General features: G+C 37.7%; 1 protein-coding gene across 1 annotated transcript in view; it reads left to right on the forward strand.

Annotated features, from left to right (window-relative positions):
- The window catches only part of N (uncharacterized), a 246,908-nt gene that overhangs the window by 23,485 nt on the left and 200,749 nt on the right, over window positions 1–22,674 (forward strand). The window contains exon 2 of the mRNA XM_071772884.1: window positions 15,839–15,917. Coding sequence (XP_071628985.1) covers window positions 15,839–15,917 — 79 coding nt within the window. The remainder of the gene's footprint in view (window positions 1–15,838; window positions 15,918–22,674) is intronic.

The raw sequence follows: 22,674 nt of genomic DNA on the forward strand, positions 1-22,674 counted from the left end.
GTTGCCACAGAAGACACATGCCACATGTTGCTCGAAAATAAAAATTTGGTCTTTTTGGATTAAAAAATGGATATATGAAATACTCATTCTTTTTAATTATAACATATTAATTTAACTATAGCATTATCTGTTTTATTTTAGAATTTCAAAGTATAACGGTGTATTTTTTTAAACGTGTTATTTTGTAATATTTTGAAGTATTTCGGATAATTATGAAATATCTTTATTCGACAATGCGCGGTTTGCCGTTCCATTTCTTCTTTGGTGTGTGAAACTTTTTGAAATTCGTAGTGTCGTGCCAACTACACAGACACTGCGAAACTCGAAGAAGCAAAGCCGCGACTCCACTGATCTGTATTTTTCTTTATGACCGTTGCAAATTTGGCCGCTCTGAAAGCACGTGTTTTAACTGGAGTTTACCTCTGGTTCATGAGTTCTCGAGCGGGTAAACATCGGCGACAGAGCGCACTTTCCGGCGCGTCATAAAACAGTCAACATATGCCGGATGTCTGCGGAGGCATTGACTATACTTTCAACCGGGATGGATGACGACTTTTTGAAGGCTAAAGCTAAATACTTTCCTGGTAAAAGTGTAAGCGAGAAAATATTAAATTAAACTTTCCTCTTTCACGCAACATATAAAAATCGATATATTCGAAATTATTGGGCAATGCTCCTTGAAAGATAAAGATTTGAAATGTTTTTGTTTCAAACTGAAACAAGAAAATATAACATAAACTTCTCTATAATTTTAAAAATTTGATAAATATTTCTAAAATTATTATATAGAGCTTCTTGATGATTGGGAGCTGAAGTCTAACAATAAGCAAACAGACAGATCCGCTCCTGTCCGAAGACGTGACTAGGTAAGAGGGGAGCATACAATTATAGCGGGTGCTACGTGCCAGCGGTAATGGCACCCCTCTTCGAAGTCTTCGATGAGGATCATCCTCTTTGAAGATCACCGACGGCGTGTATATATACGCAAGATAAAATAGTAAAGTCTTATATATCTGTAATTAGTGTCTAATCGAAGAAATTGTCGGAAAAATGTTATAACCGCCAAATTGACCAATATGAGTTTTAGTGGAAAATAAAAGTTCAACACAAATTATTTATTAAGTTCTAATAATTAAATATTATTAATTATATAATTTTTCTTATGTTTCTTTTTTATTATTTTGTTTTTAATTGAAATTCTTATTTTAATTTATTTCTGACATGAACGCGCGTAAATACGATTGATTTTTAATGCGGAACTTATTTTTTCATATTAGCTGAAATATGTTTTATTATCCATTCATGTTTTTGAATTTTTGAAAAATTTTTTACGGTAGAACTTGTGCATAACACTGAGATGAGCCATGAAAATAAGCAGTATTACTATCGCAATTTTGCTGGCAAAAACTTTTTCAGCGGTCGATGAAAATTGAATTAATCGTCCAGTGATATATTTTCCAGTGATTCTCGCGATATCTTCTGTCATGCTCATTTTTCATATCTTCGTGCGTGTCAGAGTGCCGACGCAGCCTGCGGAGAATGAGGTACGACAAGCGGTCGACAATGGTGTAGAAAAATAGAAAAAGAGTGCTCCATCGAGTTCGTATCTGAGGCGGACGACCGGTCTAGTTAGGTATCGAGTGTCGAAGTGGGTATCGAATATCGAGAGAACACTCTGCTCCGATATGCGACCGACATTCCTTGTCGAGAGTCGAGATGTTGGGTCGCAACCTTCCAAGTTTATCGGATTTTCTTTCAGCGTTTTTGACGATGATTTCAACGAGCAAGAGAGCGTACAATCTTGCCAGTTATTGCGAAGGCAGGATTAATCTTTAGGGGATCGGAAAATATTGTAACGTCTTCAAGATGATATTTTATCTTGACGCAAAGACGACTAAAAAATTATTTCCTAAAAAAAAATTATTTGAAACGGTGTTTTGTTTTTTGAGAAAAAGAGAGTATGTATTTTTAGGTTTGAAATATGATGAGAATAATATTTCTGGTAAATATTTCTAAAGAATATTTTCTTTAAATAAACGTGATGTCTTTTAAGAAAGTAGATTGCACCGCAATTCTTAGGGTTAGTTACAAAACTATAAATAATTTTATTTCCCTCTCGAGTAATCCGTTGATTTTTGAAATTACGACCGATCTTTGAATGACGATTGTTAACAGAAAGACACGTGGAATATCGCACGCGTGTGTTTACGTTATTGGCGAGGGTCGCGTGGCCGTCTAGGTGTCGCGGCGTACATGCAATTATATATCCGCGCGACCGACAAGTTTATTTTCAATGAAACCGCGCTTTCGGTCCGCATCGGGCCGCTCGTAAAAGGTCCGGCGTTATGCGCACGGGCCGCATAAGCACGGGACTTTGTGGCTCGTCCACGGACAGGCGGATAATATATTGGAGTTATGCTAATTTTACGGCCGGCCCTCACGGCAAAAAGCGAAACCAAAAAGGATCCCACCCGTGCGCGTTTTTGCACGCGGACGAGCGGCTAGTCCGGTCCGCCCGCCGCCGCATGGAAAACGCTCCGGGAATACGAGTCGGGAGCGGTGGGCCCGCGAGTATTCGCGAATATTATGCGCACCGGAGGTTGAATTCCCGAATAATAAGACACCGCGAGCCACGAGAAGCCCCCGACGACCTTTGAGGGGAAAAAGAAGCAAGCAAGAAAAACGATCTCATCGTAGATGAGATCCCGGTTATTCATCGTTCCTTATAGACAGTTCCTAAAAATTGATTTCTGAATCATTCCAACTTAATTAATTTTGATCCGCTAAATATCTTTGATCGTATAGATAAATTAATAAAATCTAAAATTGAATCTCTTCTTCACACATTTATATATTTTCTTAATATTACTTTATATAATAGCTTGAGTGTACATATCGCAACGCATTAATAATTACAGGATGAAGCATCAGGGCTATTTACGAAAATTGTTATATAGATACGCTTTGAAACGTTTTGAATATTATTTATATTAAATTAATATAATTAGTATAATTAATTCAATGGAAAACGTATAATATTAAACGTATTTAACCGACATTCGTGTTACGTCAAAAATAAATTTGTGCTCAAATCGGAGCAACTGTAACGTGCTGTTGATTTATTGAGGCTAATAAAGTTTCTGAAAAATCGCGTGTCACACAATCTCGTATGTGATTACGATCAATCTCTGCGATATCTTATAATTATAACATTTAATTGGTGGAACACTTTCGTTTGTATCTGCTACCGAACATTTATCGCCGACAAAATAACAGGAGCCGCATCGGAAAAGATATGAATTCCTTAATTACACGATCAGAAAAGAATCCGGCGCAAGGATAAAGATGGAGTTAACGAACTGATAAAAAATATCTCCCGGTCGCTTCATAAATCGCAATCACGCCGGCTGTCAGCAGAATTTCGCGATAATTTAACAAACGATTCAGGGCTCGATGAATAACCGTGCGGCCGCCCATTCGCGAACGGATTAAAAAGGAGAACAAACGGAAGGTAGCTTGAAAAGAGGATCGCAGAAAGTGGTCGAACGTGAAAATATTAACTCGGGCCTGAAAAACATTGCCCGCGATAAATTGCCACTGTTACACAACGTGAATAATGTCGCATTCCTTCGTTTATGATTAGCTTACATATTACATGATAAAATAAATTTTCGAATCTCTGCGAATCAATATACTCCATTATTAGAATTTTTTAATAGAATTTTGATTTTTTCCGAAAAAATTTTGGTGTTCTTGACATGTTTTAAAAAGAATTTTAATGTAAAAAGTAGAAAGTCAAAGAAGATATAAAATAATGATTTCATGTTTTAATTTAGTTAACTTTTTTATCAAGATTAATTTGAGTTATAGTATATCTCTAATAAAACTGATTAAAACTTAATACGTAAAGACTTAAAGAAAATGCCATATTTAAAAAACTTTTAGAAGTCAGATTCTTGTTATACTTTTGAATATTACAAGTTATCTCGTTAAAACTCTTGAGGAGTCGTTCAAAATTTTTAAAAAAGATTTCTGAAAAGTTTTTAATTTTCCATATTTATTTAGGTACATATATCTGTTTTCAAAAAATCATTAGTAATATTTTTTCAAAAATGCAAAAATATATGTTTAGAAAATAATAAAAATATTATGTATTTTTATTATTTTTTGTCACATCACACTTTCACGCGAAAAATTCAGAAAACGAACCCATATCGAAGAGATATAAGTAATTGACCACTTATACAAATGATATTATCAGATAAATTACTCCACTAAACCAACTTATATCGATTCCGCAAGATTTTATAAAAATAAATTTATTTTTATCACAGCGCGAAATATTAAGATCTATCAAGAAATGCACACAATGAGTTATAGTGCGGTTGTTGTGAAAAACCGATGATGATTATAGCTTGTGAAGAGGTCTGAGAAATTCGCCCTGGTTTGTGCACATTTTCTCCAAGGTTTCGCCGACGACTGACGAGTTACAATATCGTACAGACGAATCTTTTTAACAATGCAGCGCTACGGTAGCGATGGCACTGATACCTTTACAGCGTGCGGTAGCGATAGTCTTCAAACCAGCACCTTAGTACGTTCGGAACTCGCAAGTGGGTATCGTTTCGAGGGCTTTGCCGTACGGGGGAGGGTCCAGAAAGGGAGAGAGAAAAAAAAGCATAATTGTTCGCGAACTTTACGACCACGCTCGTCAAAGTAAACACCGCATGCCGAAGACTACCGCGGCACGGCGTACATAACATAACGAAGGAAAAGGCGGGTTTGTGTTGTATACACATGGTCCGTTCGTGGGCACACAATGGGACGCAATTCGCATTATGTGCCTTACACGGAGTCCATGGACGCCGCAAGGAAGCTGCACCGCACACTGTATTACATTTTCAAAGGAGAGAAGTAAATTAATTTTTTGTATGTTAAATAAAACAATTAATTGTTGTGGGTTGAATCTAAATTCTTTTAGATTACACTAATACACTTTCCGATTAAAAAAATTTAACATAATATGATAGAAGATGATTGGAACGGTTTTTTTTTTAATAATAAAATGAAAAGAACATTTTATTATATATTTATATTTTATATAAGAGAAATTCTGCGGTTATCATCTTTTCATAAAACGCTCAAATAACGATAGTGAACAGGTACACCGTAGAAATTCTTTCAACGAGCAAATACTATAGGTACGCATCTTGGACGCTCGACCGCACCTTATACGAACTTGTTCGTTTTGCACTTCCTAAAGATCGAATCCGCTGTCGAGATGGGCCACCGTGTTTTGCCGAAAATGGAGGGACGCGAAACGAGGGCTGCAGAAATATGCAATTCACTGCAGAATATAAATTGCATTAGACAGCATAATCTATTGTTTAAATTTTTGTTTAAATCTCTTTTCGCGACAGCCACTATATGATGTACGTTAGTTTTGTACGATGCAACATAAGAAAACGTACAGTAATATAATATAATAATATTCCCGAATAGAATTAAATGATATGTGAATATGTTAAACATTTTTTTAGACAGATAGATAAGTTTGTTTGCTTCTTTAAAATACTGATTTAAAATTTATCATATATAGCATCCTTTTATAAAATTTAAGAGGCAACTTTTAGCGGAATTCACTTAACTAGAGCATTCGTTCTAATAAAAGAAGTTTATTTTATGCATCGTACCTAACAATGAAAAACTTTTATATAGGTAACGGATATATCAATTCATATGTAAATGTTTAGATTGATTCAAAATACCGGCACAAGGTCTGGATGTCAATGACCACTTCCTGCCGTAGGCGCGAATCCCTCAATACGTGAAAGCCTACAGATTGATTTTATGCAATTGGACAGGAAATTATCCGGCAATCGCAATTGGACACACCGTTAAGCCATCCCGCTACATTGCATAACGAAAACTTTTGCCGTATGCGACCGGAATCGTAACAGTTACATTTCTAATTCGTGCATTGCGTCGCGCGGGTTGTATCATGCGTCGTGCTAAAAGGAGAGAAAATCACTGCGGCCGCGCCGGTCCACAAAGTCGCGGGACAGCTTTTTTCCTCTCGTCGGTCCCGCCGCTATTTGCGATTTCGAAAGCCGTGCGTGACGTGCGCGTTATAGCGGATTACGCCGCGCGCGTCCATTACGCCGGGTAATTCTTCTTCCGCCGGTTTGCAGCGATCTCTGCTTCACGCTCAAGCAAGCGGCTCCAGAGACACTTAAACCAGACTCTAAATAATCTACCGTGTTTAGCTGACCTGGTCTATCATTAATCAAGCAGAATTACTTTAAAAATAAAGAACGAGAAAATAATATACAAGTGAAAATTAAATTCTCTGCATTGGGTAACGATAGCTTAAATATAAACTTAATTAAAATGTATTTAAATAAATTGAAAAAGTCGGACGTAATTACTATTTCTTATATTGTCAAATGTACAGTATTACGTCTGTTCTTTTCAGATGTAGAAAATATGATTGCTTACGCGAATTGCACCACCGATGACGATCTGCGCGTAGTCGCTCGAGAGCCATGTCTTTAACGATAATCAACGAGTGTACGTTTACATACACGCTGATGCATTGCCGCGTACGAGTGAACGTCGAACTTCATTCAAGGCTTTCATTCATACTATCGACGCTTGTCATTGATCTACCGACATATTTTCATGGAGATTATTCTTGTTTGACGTCTAACGTTTGCCTGCAAACCTTCATACATAAACACGAAGGCTATTCAAACTTACAATTAATTTATTACCTGTAAAATTGTTTGATATCTGATTTAATATTTAATTTGATGCAAATTATATTTATATTTATATTCAAAGCTTATTATTTGTTTTACATTGATTATAATTAAGTTTAATCTTTTTTGATAAATATGTATTGGTTAGCAATTTTATATCTACTAATTTCTGATATATGAAATCGCAACGCTGTCGCTTTTTTTCGCGATTATTTCGCGTTCTCGAGGCACTCGGTTTGTAACTGCACGAAAACAGCCACGGTTGTATGGAACGAAACCAACGGGAGTCTTCGACGGTATGCATGCGGTCGAAAAGATGGGGCCGGTGAACAGCGGACAGTCTCCACGAGAATTATTTTGTTGGACCCGCGCGAATTCCGCGAACGACCCGAGCGGATGATTTTCAGGAAGCTTTCTGTGCACAATCGAGATTCCGCGACGGTCGCGGGGGGGGGGAGGGCTGCAAGAGAGACGGGAGGTATATAATCCACCCGTTGCGAACGCGACGACAAGAGGGGGTTTGTCGCCGGTTGTCCAGTGGGCGGTATTTTTACCATGGTGAATTGTGGCGTTTCTCACCGCCGAGCGTGTCCTCATCCGCGAGATGCGGACTTGCGCACACATATAGACGCTTTTAGCGCACGTGAGTGGCACGCACGCACGCACGCACGCATGCGGTGCCAGGACCTGAATTCACGTAATTGTGATTAATGGGCCCGCTAATGCGAGCCAGCCGTCTCGAATCGTGCCGGGAATGACGACGAACGATTTCGAAGCTGTGTAGACGTGATTCGTAACAATCGTGTCCGAATAACAATAGTGGAAATGGTTTTCGAGATTTTTCAAGGATAACAAGAAGGATCGTTTAGATTTTCGTGAGAAAGGAATTAGCATTGCTTTCTCGCGATGCGTTTTATCTTTGTACCTTGTTTTAACAATCAAGATATTTTTTCTATTAAGCGCAGATATAATTACTTATTTTCTTTCTTTCATATTGAAATATAATGTTATGACATAGTTCTTCATCGTCAACAGAACGTTTGTTTCATCTTCCCGTACAACAGTATTAGAGGCGGCGTTCTCAAGAAACTGTGCGTCTAAACGTCTAAAACATTTAAGGATTTCTCTCTTGCCGCGTGTAACGTGTAAAACTAGCTCTTTCATCTTTGTCGCTCGATCTATCTACCTTTTCTTCGATCGCGACGCGACGTCAGGAGAGCCTATTTTCAACCAAAGGGTCGTAGCGTTCTCTTCCCACACAACCGGCAAAATTTACGTGTCTACCATCGGCAGCTTGCCGATTGACACGGCCGATAAGCACCCAGGGACGATTTGTTCGCGTGCTAATGACGTGTCTCATGCCACTGGTAGAGAGTGGCTTCCGCTGCTATATCTGCCCAAAACTGCACTCTAAAGTGTCATAATGCGATGCAGTTCTCCACAGTCATTACTCTTGGCTGAATTAAGATATTCTCGCAAAAAAGAATAAATTTCTACAGGATGCGTGAGAGTATTAAAAAATCGTGAGATTTGGATTACATTTCGAATAAATTGTGTTTTGAAAAATAATTTAAGGGACACATTATATTAATTCTTTTCAATTCTCTGATTTTAATTCTTTATAATCAATTTGCTTCCAACTTGAATCAATGTTCACGGCACAGAACCTAAAATTAATAAAAAATTAGAACATTATACTGAATAGAAAGTGATATTTTAGCACCTTTAGACGAGACAGCGTCTTCTAATCTTTCGAAATGGAGTTTCCGTGTTTTTCGGTCTCTTATCTAGCGGACGATTTCTTACAACAAGTTAATGTACGGTCGTAGAATTTAACGTGGGAGGATATGTTGTTCGGCTTTCAGGACTATAAACTGGCGAATCGGTCGCACAATCCTTGGATTGTAATATAAATATAATATAATACCTATAGGAAGCTGAGAACAATCACTCGAAATATCGTGACCGTTAAATCGCGACAAAAATAATATAAAATAATTGTAGAAGAGCTCATCACACTGATTTATAGACTGTAATAATGATTGTAGATAACTACAACGTATTAGAACAATAATATTGTGCGAAAATACATTAACGGATTTTAGCTTGTTTACCTCGGACATAGTTGACAATAATAACATGGATGTAAATTTATAGACGATAACTCGTCAGATTTGTTAATAGATATTAATTTGAGGACATTATGATAAACGACGCGATAGCTTCCTAGACATTAGCGTTATAATAAGTTAATGATTTATTGCCGTTCTATTGATTAAGCGCTATCAATAGCTGTATATTGATTTACAATCTCTAGATTGACACAGTCAATCCAGAGATTGTAAATCACTACATAGCGGTCGTCTTACTCGTGTACCGTAAGTGCGATATATAAAACCTTAAGTTCCTTACGAATATCCGCCATCATACCGTGTAGTAAACCTTGCTTCGTGGCAAGATATATTCCATGACGAATAAAACATATTTAAATATAAAAGTACAAATAAATATGAAAATATATGAAAATTATAATTTTGTGTATAAATTTCTTATTGTATATATTTAAATAATTTTGCATTTTTTGATGATTGAAAGTTGCTGATAATTTTACAGCTTTTGTTTATTGACATAATTGCGTTATTTCATTGTCATTGTTAGAAAAGTGCGGATAACGGTTTATTAACTCTCTTGCGTCAACCTCGACCGTCGCGAAGCCTTGAAGATTTTCTTTACGGTTTCATTCATCGAGCTTATAGAATTGAGCCTATATATGATACGGCCGACTTTTGTCCGAAGCAAAAGTTCAAACGTTCTCTTCGTGTCGATGCGTGTTTCTTCGAGAGGGAACGCGAGGCAGGTCAACCGTGATGTCAGGACATGAAAGGAGTCTTTATCAGACCATATTCACTCACTATTTGCAATATTATATCGTAATAACACTTCGATTGCAGAAAATACTATAATAAAAGTTTCTACATATGTCATGTATTAAATATTCGAGAAACACTGATTTAGAAGCTATATTTATAAAAGTATATAATCTTAAGCTGAAGATTTCAAATAGTTAAAATTTTTGAAGCTTACTTATTCACTGTTTATTACATTATGTAATGATAGCATTTTATATGTGTGGGGAAATGTGTGGTAAAAGCGATAATATGTGAGATACACGCTGGTTACATATTCAATATCGCTCACTAGATATTTATTTAAAAACGTTTGCGCAAATACGCGTATATATGAAATCTCGAATTAAAAGTTTTCCAAATGTCAGTGTCGAGAGATTTAAATTCATTTAATTCGCAGATAACACGTTCGTAGCGACACTTGGACTTTTAGTGCTTCAACGAAGAATCGTAAACGAGAGGAACGGAAGACGTTAAAGATATCGGAAGCGGCTTTCGAGTATTTAACGGATGATTTTTTTTTAATGCGAGCGCGAGCGGTCGTAAAATGTGAGTTAACGATAACGCGACGTAGGAACGAGACGTGCGTCAACGCGCGTCAACGCGCGTAAGGCCCCGGACACACACTTTTTCGTAACAGTAACAGTAGGATTTCGACCAATCGCGTTGCTCGATTCGAAAACGTACGGCCGTACGTTCCCGAATCGAGTAACACGATTGGTCGAAATCCTATTGTTACTGTTACGAAAAAGTGTGTGTGACCAGCTTAACCCCCGACCTCGACGACTCCGAACGAGGCTGCGGTGCAACGACCTTCTGAAATGTTGGGTCACGAATAGTAAAAGTGGATCTTCTACTTCGTCGAGAATGAATTAAACTCACCTCGGGAGTTTGCTAGCGAAAACGTCTGGCGCACGAGCGACGCGGCCAATGGTGAGGCAGAGCTGCATATCACGCCGATATTCTCCGATGGTGATACCGCACGGCGCACACGGGTTATGCACACGTGGTGGATTACGTAATCCACGAGGTCGTGACTCGCGCTACCCATCTCCATCGCGTATCGCGTGGCGTACGCACTGTAGTGCGCGCCGCAAATGCACAAGCGCCGTCCGTTGGACGGTTTCGAGCAAGACCGATTAGCCAAAATCAGTTTTTCGATTTTCTAATTTACAAAGGATGTTTTGTAAGTTAGAAATATCTCTTTTTATATACGAATATCTCTTTTAAATATTTTCTTTTCTTGCTTATTTTGGAAAAATACTTGGAAGGTTAACAAAGTATAAGTTTCTTGAGGGTCAAACAATACGCTGGATACATTGCGCAACAGCACATCTCCAAGCGTTTGCGCGTTCATGCGAGGATGCAAGAAAAAAAGTAGCGACGCACCTCGCATCGATCTTGATCTACGCGTGGGCGGATCGAGCGGAGCCGTCGCGCGGCGGGCGAGAAATCGGCGCCCACGCTGATTGAGAGTACATATATCTCTTCGGTTCGAAGTCTGTTCTCTTAAGAGTAAGGAGGGAAGGGAGGGACATACGTGCGCGAGTAAAGGGCAGGAGAGAAATACTCGTTTTAATTCGAGAGAGAGAGAGAGAGAGAGAGAGAGAGAGAGATAGAGAGAGAGAGAGAGAGAGAGAGAGCTTTGCCGTACTATATCCCCATGGCATTGACACCGTCGAGCATAATACGTACGACATTAGATGGGAGACTTCAATTGTCTATTTAATAGTGTTTCAAAAATCGTTCTGCTTGCAATGTGCTCTTAGTCCAATTAATATCTGGATCGAAATCAAATAACGGTAATAATACGCAGAATTGCAATCAATATCATATCAAGAAAGAAATTAACTATTAAAAAAACAGAATTGCACAACGTATCGGATTATCATATTATCTGGAAATAAGAAATTATTTGTAACTGTTTATTTACATTTTTTAAAATAAAGTAGAACATTACCATTGATATCATTTTCCTGCAGTCTAACTGTCTCCTGACAATTTTATAATATTGTGTCGCAGTGCAGTTTGGTAATAAATTTCAGTAAAATTAGAATATACAATATATATACATATAACTTCTACTATAAATTTATTTTAATCGTGTGATCCTGTATTACCGTGTTTATTCTTAAAAATTGATAGACCGTAAGGCTAATAAATTTCCGGCATCAGCAAAAATATAATCTTGTCCTCTGTCAGATTTATGATATCGGGCTCGTTGCACACGTAGCGTATGCGGAAACTGCGGCCAGTGCATCGGGCGATCGTTCATCCTGCGGGAAACACGTGGAAAGAGAGAAAGAGGTCGTCGTGGATTGTGCATCGTTGCCGTGACGGCGTGTGTCCCGTAAATGCATAACATTTACGTCTCCATACCGGCTGGAACATCGGGTTTTACGTAAGCGCGCGACGCATGGTTTTGCTCGTTCGATAGCGAGGTGCGGTGCGCATGCAACACGATGCAAAATACCGCCGCGCGCCGTCTCACCGCCGATTTAACACGACCCCGGTAACGTATCGCGGGGATAACTACATGCAATTCCAACGACACGCGTGATGGCACGCACCCGCGTGTGCAATGTGCAGTCGATTCTAATCTCGGATTGCGCCGCGCCGTTCATTATCGCGCTTTATCGCGCGACCCTGCAAGAGTCCGTCCTATATCGAGCTCGTATTATTCCTCGCTCCTCGTTATTGTTCGCTCTCGCGAAGCGTATCACGGATTCTTCAGATATCGAAGATCGCAATGGCGTGAGCGATAGCTGTTTTATATAATATTGAAAGAAGAAAATGGAAATGATATGTTAATTTAATTGATTGAGAGAGAATGCGAAAAACGAAAGAGAGAAGAAGAAAGAGTATGAAAAACTTTTGATATATAAAATAAATTTTATTTTAATTTTGATTTAGTTAATTAATTATAATTTAATTTTGTCAGTATCATTTATATGCGTAAATTAGAAAAATCAGAAATTTGAGGAATGATGTTAAATTTTTCTCTTTAATGATGTAAAGGTAAATTTAGATTATTTATTGAAACAGATAAAATTTTTATATATGTATACCAAATGACGCAACTCTAATTTCTCCGCATTTGTGACAAATTGCACGGAGGTTCCATTATTAGCGCTAGCGCGAATTAATTTTGCGGACGAGAGCAGGAAGGAAGGCGTAATTCAACGGTGGCTTTCTACCGCGGCGGTAATTTACCCTGGAATTGAAACAATTAAACTCATTTTTCCTTGGAATAATGCAGATTATTGTGCGAGCACACGTGATGGTACAGCTGTTACACACAAAATTCACCGGAGGTTGAAAGTGAAAATACCGTGGCGATTACGCAACCACCATAATTGAATATTCGTTTTATGCAAACAATTTTTCTCATTATTCGTTTATGCTCTCTTTTCTTATTTCGAATTCTATATTGGACGAAGAAATAGATTACACGTGTATGTAGACATTTTTTAAACTTCTGCTTATTTCGATGAAAAATTATAATAGAAACTTTTTACGAAAACGGAGCAATAGAGAGTGTAGTATCTATCTTTTACGGCGTAACAGTCGCATCCACCGACTTTCTTGGTAAACAACCTTGACACAAAAATCACGCAAGGTTAATGTTCCATTTCGACCAATAACAGTATAACGAAGAACGACCAAGTGCGAGGAATCTATTACCGCACGACCGCAACAATAGGTGACGCAATGGTTGTGCCTCAATTTCTCCGGCCGAACACGACCGTTCCTCTCGATTAGCACTGACTGCGATAGTTAATCGCGCGTGTCGGCAGCCGGAAATCCTGACAAATCATACCGAAAAGGAGCGAGACGGTTTGCTCGTCCCACGTATAAAACGAATTACGGACGAGCGTGTCACGAAAGAGAGCGCGAGCGTGCGTACACGCAAGTGCGTCGACGAGAGCGGAGAACGAAGCCGCGAAGCGACAGAGGAAACAGAGGATTTGTCACGAAGCCAGTTTGGTTTAACTGATCTCATCCGTCTTGGTCGCGAGCGATGCGACGCGTCGGTCGCCCAACCGATTGTCTTCGCTCTCGTTGTCGTCGCGACGACGTTGACAGCTGGTCGACTTCATTGCGCGCGTCACTCGAGCTCCGCTTCGTCGCGACGTGTCGAGCCCCGCCAAAGAGATTGAATTGTCCCGATGGCCCTGACAGGCCAACGACCACTCGTAATTTCGACGAGCGTTATAATCTAAACTGCTAAACTATAAGCAAGAAATTGAAAAAAATTACGGAGCTTTCTCCCTATTTTGAATATTTTCGTGCTTCATCTCATGCAGATTAAAAGAAGATATTTACATACCTATAAGACGAAGATATTTCCTATAAGACGAATGCTCTTCTATATTATTTTTATATTGTTGTATAAAGTATTTTTTGGGAGGAATATGAACTATTTAACGGATTTATAAACATATTGTAAAATCTTTTTAAAAATTTCATGGCAAATTATATGAATTCGGGTCGTGCCGGAATCGCACGGCTACAACGTGTCGCGTGTGAGAGCGAGGTGACGACCGAATAATGTGTGCCATTACTGACATTTTCAAACGTTAAGACGGGGCTTTCTGCATCCCACGCGACTTCATGAAGTCTCGTGCTCATTACGTCACATGGGCTTTACTCCATTGATAATTCTTCCTTGGCAGTTTGGCATAGCGTGATAGATGTGGATATCGAATTAGATGAATATTTACGACAGTGGGGGAACACATTTTTCATACAACTATTCCAATAAGCTGTAGCTTTTTAGGACGATTGGATGAAAAATGGATTTGTTCATAAATAAATAAAATGAAATTGGAGCATCGATACGAGACTAGGTATAATTAAAAAAATTTGCAAATTTATGCGAAGGTAATTCTTGCAGGAAGTTGAGAGTCCCTTGTTATGACGACACGATCGAGGAGAGAGGAGGGAGGGAGGGAGGGGGACCAACGTAAATGACGCGGCCCTCCGTTGCGGTGTACTCTGATAAAACATAAGTACACGAGGCTTCCACTCTCTCCGCGTCTCTCGCTGCTTGTCTACGCGAAGCGGTTATTTGCTGCGTTGTTATTATACCGGCGCTGGGGCATGCGTACATTAGTTGTTCATAGTGCTTTATGTGCCACGCCGGTCACGTTAATCGAGCTCTTAAACGCGCGCTTTTCTGCACGAGCGATTTAGCCCTTCTCTTTTAGCGCTTCTTACGCGCGACACGCGAAAGCGCGGCGTCACCGACGGCTCGATATTAAATTTTATGGGAAGGATAAAAATTTCACCTCCGTGGTCGTAAAACGCTTTTACTGCATGTCGCCGCCGACTACTCGGACAAAACGTACGCGTCGCAATAAGAACGAATTTACGCGCCAAGTATCGAAGGCGCGTCGAATAAATTCCAATAATCGCAGGGCGTTATCTCTGTCGGACAGTCGGAGTTTTTGGTGAATCGCGAAATTTGATGACGTCGCTTTTAACTCTTTCGCCGAATGTACGCTGCACGTATGTACGAGTGCGTGTGAAATTATTCGAATCGAAGTTGCAGCAATGGTTAAGCAGGACAGCGAGGAATGGTTTTGCCGCCGAGTGCTTTCCTCCTTGGTAGCGTTTATAGAGAGCCACCAATATTCTCCCTTTCTTAAAAGTACTCCTGGAATACGAGACGTTTTGCGTTCCCCCTAGCTCTTCCCTCTCTTTCGTCTCGCCTCCACGGCCTTTTATCTCCGTCTTCTTCGTCGGGTCCTACACGAAAGTTCAATTTGCACGGTATGTCAAAGGTTCCCTTCGAACTCGCTGGACTCTCTTTCTTCGTGGTTTCGAGATGCATTCTAATTGCAATGAGGTTCCGATAAGCGAGATTTCGCGTTCGTTTCTCGCGTAGTCGTTCGCGAATCGCATAAAAAGTCTTGAAGTTTTTCATTAAGACTTGTTATATCGAACGTAATATTAGCGGGGAGGGTCTTTAAATAAAGCTCCAATTATTTATGCAGTATTTACCGATATCATTCTCAGATTGATATATTTACACATATTATACGTATGTATATTCATTATATAGTATGTTATATTGTGTGCATATATTACATTTGTCATATTGTACCCGCTATTTAATATTTTATTATTGCATACATAAAATAACTGAGATTCTTGTTGCTGTTACAGGTTTCGTGTCGTGTTCACCGAGCCCTTGCAAAAACGGAGGACTTTGCGTGTCGTCGCCGCGCGATGAGTCACATTGCAAGTAAGTAACCAGTCACACTCTATCACTTCTATTATTATAATTATTATAATTACGAATCGTTTCTGCTCCTCTTAGCTTGTACATATCGTTCGGCATGCGTGTCATGTAATTGCGCGTGAAACGATTGCTTCGATCGGAGATGATCAAGTTTTTTAAGATATATTCGTACTACACACACATATAAACATATCATACACACATGTGTACACAGGCACCAGCTTATAGTTATGACAGTAACGTTTGTATTGCGTAAACGAATTTTTTCATTTTGATTGATTTCTTTGCGTTCCCCTTACATTTTGGTCAATCGCTATAGCCACTTTTGGATATTGAATTAATAGGTATGAGAAAAAATTAGAATTGGATATTGAAATATGCAAGTTAGAAAGAACCATTTGATATTGAATTTTTCCGAAAATGCACGCAAATTTGTAGAGAAATTAAAGAAAATTAAAGGAAAAAAAATCTTAATATTATTCACATTTATTCGTTGATGTGAGATTCATTATCTTTTAATCAATCGTATATATTTATACAACGAATCGATTCGTTCGTCGGTGCTCGCGTAGTAAACTAAAACGCACCTTTACACGCCGAGTTGGCGATCGACGACCGGGTACCGGGTCCAAGAAGGGGGGGATAAAGAGAGATACCAAGGGGGGCTCGAGGGGTATGACGGGGCGAGAGGAAAAGACAAGGAGGAGGCGAGAGAACCGGACGTTTCGCCGCCTCCCACGCGAAAAGGATGAGAAACCGTGAAAAAGAAGAGGAAAGAGGAAAGAGGATGAAGAGAAGAAAGGCACGGAGAACTGGAAGTCGCAACTTCCACGACGCGCAATCACGCAAGCTCCGGAAAAGTTAGCGTTAGAAAATCGTGGCGTCCTTTTAAAATATTCTAATCTTCTACAAGGTTAATTTTTTTTTAGTTTTTACCAGATAGTGGCATGTGATGATAGAATTGTTTTATATACTGATTTTGTCTGTTGCGATAAAAACAAATAAGTACAATAGAAGAGATGTTTACAGATATTTAAAGAAGAATCTTAAGAAATTAAACTTTAAATTTTTTAAAATGCATTTTCGTACAATACTATATCAAAAGATATATAGTTTTACTATCAAGACATATACTCTGTTTAATTAGATATAATAATATAAATTATAATTATATAATTTTAAATTACTTTCTTCTGCATAAATTAGCATTTTATTAGCTAATTATATCATCGACGTACATTTATTGCCCTTGGCAGTAAAGTCGCTCGTCGTCGTCTAGGGATGCAAACATTACGATTCAAATCGCACAACCGACAACATCTATCTGTTTCACAATTCTCAGAATGGTCGACGTAGCATAACTTTAATGCGCGCTGAGGACTGTCATAAAACGTTCACCGGTATAATAAAATATCGTTGTTTCGTGAGCGAATCTTCTAGCTGTCTAGCTAGACTTTTTCGACTTCGTGCCACGCTTACGCGCTTACGCACGCGTGGAACTATTTACTCGCGCGCACGCGTGTAGCTAAGGAATCTACTTGTATTATCTCTTACTCGATCAGTATTGGTCGTCTACTCATTGTAAAATATCGCGTTCGTAAAATACCTGAACTACCAATTCTTTTATAAGTAATTTATTGTAAAATAATATTTACTTTTTATTTTTTATTTGGATTACATATAAATAATGATTCAGTTATTACACACGTGAACTTTACGTATTTTTAAAGAAATTTTTAGAAATCTTGATTAAAAAACGTTGTTATGATCATTTTATTTATTTCTACAACTTATATAATTTATTTTTTTTACATTTATAATAAAAAATAAAATTTTAATCAACGGAGCAGTATTTTTTATTGAATTTTTTCGGCTGTCTTGAAAATTCAAACAAGAGTATCGTCTGATCTTTGCTAATATACAGTAGTTGCATGTAAATGACCGATGCTGATCTCGATTAGCGTTCGCATTTTGTCTCTTTGCGACAAACTGGCTTGTTGCTTTCCATCGTTGCACTCTCACGCCAGATCGAAACGATCGACGTCTACTACGTGAGCGCCGAAGGGCTCACGGTCGTCATGGATAATTGGAAAATTAGCATGCCGCTTCTCCGTCGATCGCCCTCTCAAAATACGGGGTAATGAACGTGGTGAGCATGATTTCTGATCAATACTTTAGTGTCCAACACGGGGAATCTGTGCGAATGGACGGTCGCTGTCAAGCGCTACCATTTAGAGTGTAAAAAATCTGTATGATAATAGATATATTATCATACAAATATATATACATATATATATATTATATATATATACTACAAATTTATATCAGCAATATATTATATATATATATATTTGCGTTTAGGATTTAGTAATTCAGTAATATATTTCTTGTCAACTTCCATCAACCTTTGAAGGTATGAATATTATTAAATTTTATCAATTTATTTTAAATAATTTGTAAATGATATTGATATGTAATTGACAGATTACAAATAATTCAGTCATTGAAGTTCTCTAGTGTTAGCATTAAACATTTAGCATTAAATATATTTTAATTACACAATATTATTAATTAAGAATAAATTAAAGTTAAATAAAAAATTATGCATTATTACAATTGACTAAAATATTTTTGTTATATTCATATAATTATTATTTTACATTAATTATCATAATTTATACGTTCATTTAATTTCAAAAACATTTAAAATTATAGAAATAAAATTTAATAATTTCCGATACACACAAGAAGTATAAATAAATCGAATTTATTTTTTATCTATTTTATTATTAACCATTTACATCGCTGTCTTTACAATCTATTAAATTATTTAATTTTATTAAATATGATATTTATATTATATTATATTATTTTATTATATTACATATTTTTACTCATAATTATTTCAATAATTATTAAAACTTTATATTATTTTATTATTTTTTTATTAATTTTTATTTTTATTATTTTATATTTTATTATATAAATATGTATATAAGTACTTTATTATTATTTAATTGTCATATTATTATTATTAATAATTAATATGTAATATTTAAATTTTTTATTTTAATACGACGAGCGTAATGTCATGCAAGAAATTACAGACAGTCGCTTGGTCGTTTGCTCGCTTGACGAATCGAGTTCTGCACGCTTTGACAGAAATGCGCGCAGGTTTGCAATAATGACATCTTCAGTTTCACGCATCGTGCGTAAATTCACGTGGCAGAAATTTCGTTTACGTTTGTTATGACGTTGTCGTTCGAACGAGGTTCGCTCGAGCATTTTCTTCGCACAGAAATCAATGTGTCTACAATTGCAATCTGCCACGATTTGATCGCGCGCAAAATGACGCTTAGACTCGCATCGACGGAACGTAATACCAACAGAATGGCGTGGGACGATACGGAACGGGATGAAACGAGATGGGTCGGGATCCGGTAATAGCGGTAATAGTCGGCAGTCGTGACCCGGCGACGCGACGCATCTAAATTACCTTTATCTCTCTCCCGGTCGTCGTAGGTTTCACTTTTGTATCAGTCAGCTCGACGCCTCCGTGATCCCTTGATACTTGACGGTGGTTCCCTTGTTTCACGTACACACACATACATATACAGTCGGACTTTCTGTAAACAGTGGCGCGAACTCGAGAACATTTATCATTATTCTAAGACTTAGACGTTGTTCTTCAGATGCTTTAAATAAGAAATAAAAACTCGTAAAACATTTTTTTCTTTTGCGATAGCAATCATTATCAACTCCTTTTTTTTTAAGAAAAATAATGTGAAAATTTTCATGCACTTTAATTAATTTTATGTAGGTACAAAAAATTATTAGTTTATATTTTTTGTTGAATATTATTATCTATATATTTTATATTTTTTATATTTATATTCATCCATCATGACTTAAAGAATTACTTCATTATTGAATTTATTGCATCTTATTGTTAAAATTATCGTTTTGAAATTGTTCACCTGACGTTCTTAGATTATTCAGCTCTTGTCTGCAGTGTATTTAAACATGACGCGGAATCATATACCCGATTTTTGCAGCTGCATACACTTTTGTTTATTGTCGTTAACCATCTAGTGTAATTGAAACATTCAAATTTTCTTATGATACCACTGGTAACAATAATTACGATTTGCATTCTCGAGCTGGACGGAAAGCAGTCAAGTTACTCTTTCCGCAATTTGTCATCAGCAGACTGCTTAAATTTGATATGACTTATATCTATTATATTTTGCGTAAATAAATTCCACGAAGTTTACAAATAACTGATACATATTCCATTTTTTTTTATATCTATAACGTTTTTCACTTCACTCTTTTTATGACTTGTAACTGACTTGATCGAGACATTTTAATCCAGATAAAGTCGATTCTAAATTAGCCGAAAAATTAGTTATTAATAGATTAATTGCTCGAGACTTTTTTCGAAACGTTTGTATAATGCGCCGCAGAGGTCAATAAAGCTTTGCACGGCATGCGTACAATTACATGCGCATACGAGCGTGACGACACGTACGATCGCATATCGACGTACCATCTATACGCATTTGGAAAAAGAATGCGCCATGTACCGCAATATTTCTTGAACTCGTTACAGATGCGGGTCCGCATGTGCCGCGGCTATCTCATTTCGCGTAATCTAAGATACGAAGGCGCACGCGGCGCGGTGACGTGCCGTACTACTGCAACGCTCGCGGTATCAGAATTAATTGCAACCCTCGGATTAATACCGTTATGCCCCGGCGACCTTCGTGTCCAGAGCCTGAACAGATTTCGCGCTCCACGATCTCGGTTATATTTTGTACTCTTGTTTCATCCGATCCTCGTTGTGGCATTTGATCTCGCGTGGCGTTAACACGAGTGCAATTTGTGCGAGCGCGCGATAAATGTTATTACGACAGAACCGTTCTGTCTAATCATTCCCGTACGCAGAAATAATTGTAAGAAATTTTAGAGATGTTTGGTCTTTTTCACGCCGCGATTTTCTATTATCGTCGCCACGAAGTTTGTTTCACTACTTAAATAGAAAACCGCAGGCAGCAAATCTTAAATTATTTTGATACCACGAACGTAACGGCTTTACAGCGCATTCGGCTTTTACGGCACGGTGAACCAAACTTGTAAGAGTATTTCAAGACTCCTGTCACCTGTAAAGAAAGAGAATATGTTAATTATTAATTAGAGGAGCAGCCGACGTAATGCGGACTACAATCCGACGCACTTTGGGGTTCGATTTAATGGGACCTGCGCGCAAGTGTGGAAACAAAAAGGAAAGCGAAATATACACGTTATTAGCGCCGAAGCCTCGAGCTCTCATCCCTCCGCGTATTTATGCGTCGAACGGTTGGCAATCGCGGAGAAGAAGAGATCAGCTATATAAATGGCTCTTAATTGGTCGACGACGGGACGAACGTAAAAAACTCGCAGGCGTACTAAAAATAAACTTGGATATGTTGAAACTGAAAACCGTTCTCGATTCGCATAAGGTCATCATTGGTTTGCATTCTCGACGCGCTAAATGAACCCGTCAGGCTTTTGGGATTCCGGTTTGTTTAACGTGAGGCACTGGACTCGTAAAATGCAAGTTGGAATTTAGGAAGACATATTTAGCACAAAACTTATCACATCTTTTTAACTAATTAACTTTTGAACCTAATACTTTTATTATGGTAGTTGTTACATAATCGATGATGTGCAAAACGAAAAAGAATATTAAAATTGTCTAGACCAGTAAGTTATCAAATTAAGTTAAAATAATAACTTTATAACGCCGACAATATTATTTTTTTGTATTATTATTACAGACTTTTCAAACTTTGTAAAGTAAACCACAATCCAATATGATAACAAATTTGAACAATTCCACTTGACAATATGGCGAGTTAGAGCTACCCCAACAGAATAAAGGATCCTGCATAAAGACAACCCCTCGTCATTTTCGCGGCTTTCACACGCGTGCGTTATGCGTTTATGTTGCAAGGTACACTCACACGCGTGAACCCCCGCGGCCGAAACTTACATGCGGATTTCAGTAAACGCAACGTGCATCATCTCTTTGTGGGCGCGTTCGCGCGTGTATATCGAAGCATCAAGTGTGGACAAGTCACGTGGCGGTACACGTGGCTCCCGCATGCCTGTCGAATTTAAGCCGAACATTTATCGTCGAATGGGTTACTATTGAAAATCAATATTATTTTTCGATTTCTACCGTTACCTATATAAGAATTATTGTATTTTCAGGTAGAATAAATCCAGGTAGAATAAAATTAATTTTAATTTTATAGTCATTTGTTCGCGAATATTTTTCTAATTCTCCTTTTATACAACTATATTTCAGTAAAGGTGTTTCCTTTTCAAAAGGAGTAATTTCAATATTTAATACGATATTTGAATATATACTTTAATAATATATGCCGTAAGAAAGCTGTTTATGTAATAAGTACAATAATATTTAAGTAGTAAAGTTACTATTTTATTGTCACAATTGTTTCGATTTTTCCTAATATTTTACATAATATTTAAGTATCTGTCTTAAGTAAGAAGGAATTTTAGTTTTATAGATATTAATTGTTGAAGTTTTTGGAAATATTTAATTTTTTTGGAATTGAAAGCGGAAGGAGCGGGTTTTCGGTTGGGCACAGCTGTTAACCATTAACCCGCGAAATTTTTCACCTCACCCCTTAAGGGTTGATCGAAGGGAGCAACATATGCGTGATGATGGATGGCGATATGCAACGACCCTTGG

This window comes from Temnothorax longispinosus, chromosome 3 (genome assembly GCF_030848805.1).
Source record: "Temnothorax longispinosus isolate EJ_2023e chromosome 3, Tlon_JGU_v1, whole genome shotgun sequence".
Taxonomy (NCBI): Eukaryota; Metazoa; Arthropoda; class Insecta; order Hymenoptera; family Formicidae; genus Temnothorax; species Temnothorax longispinosus.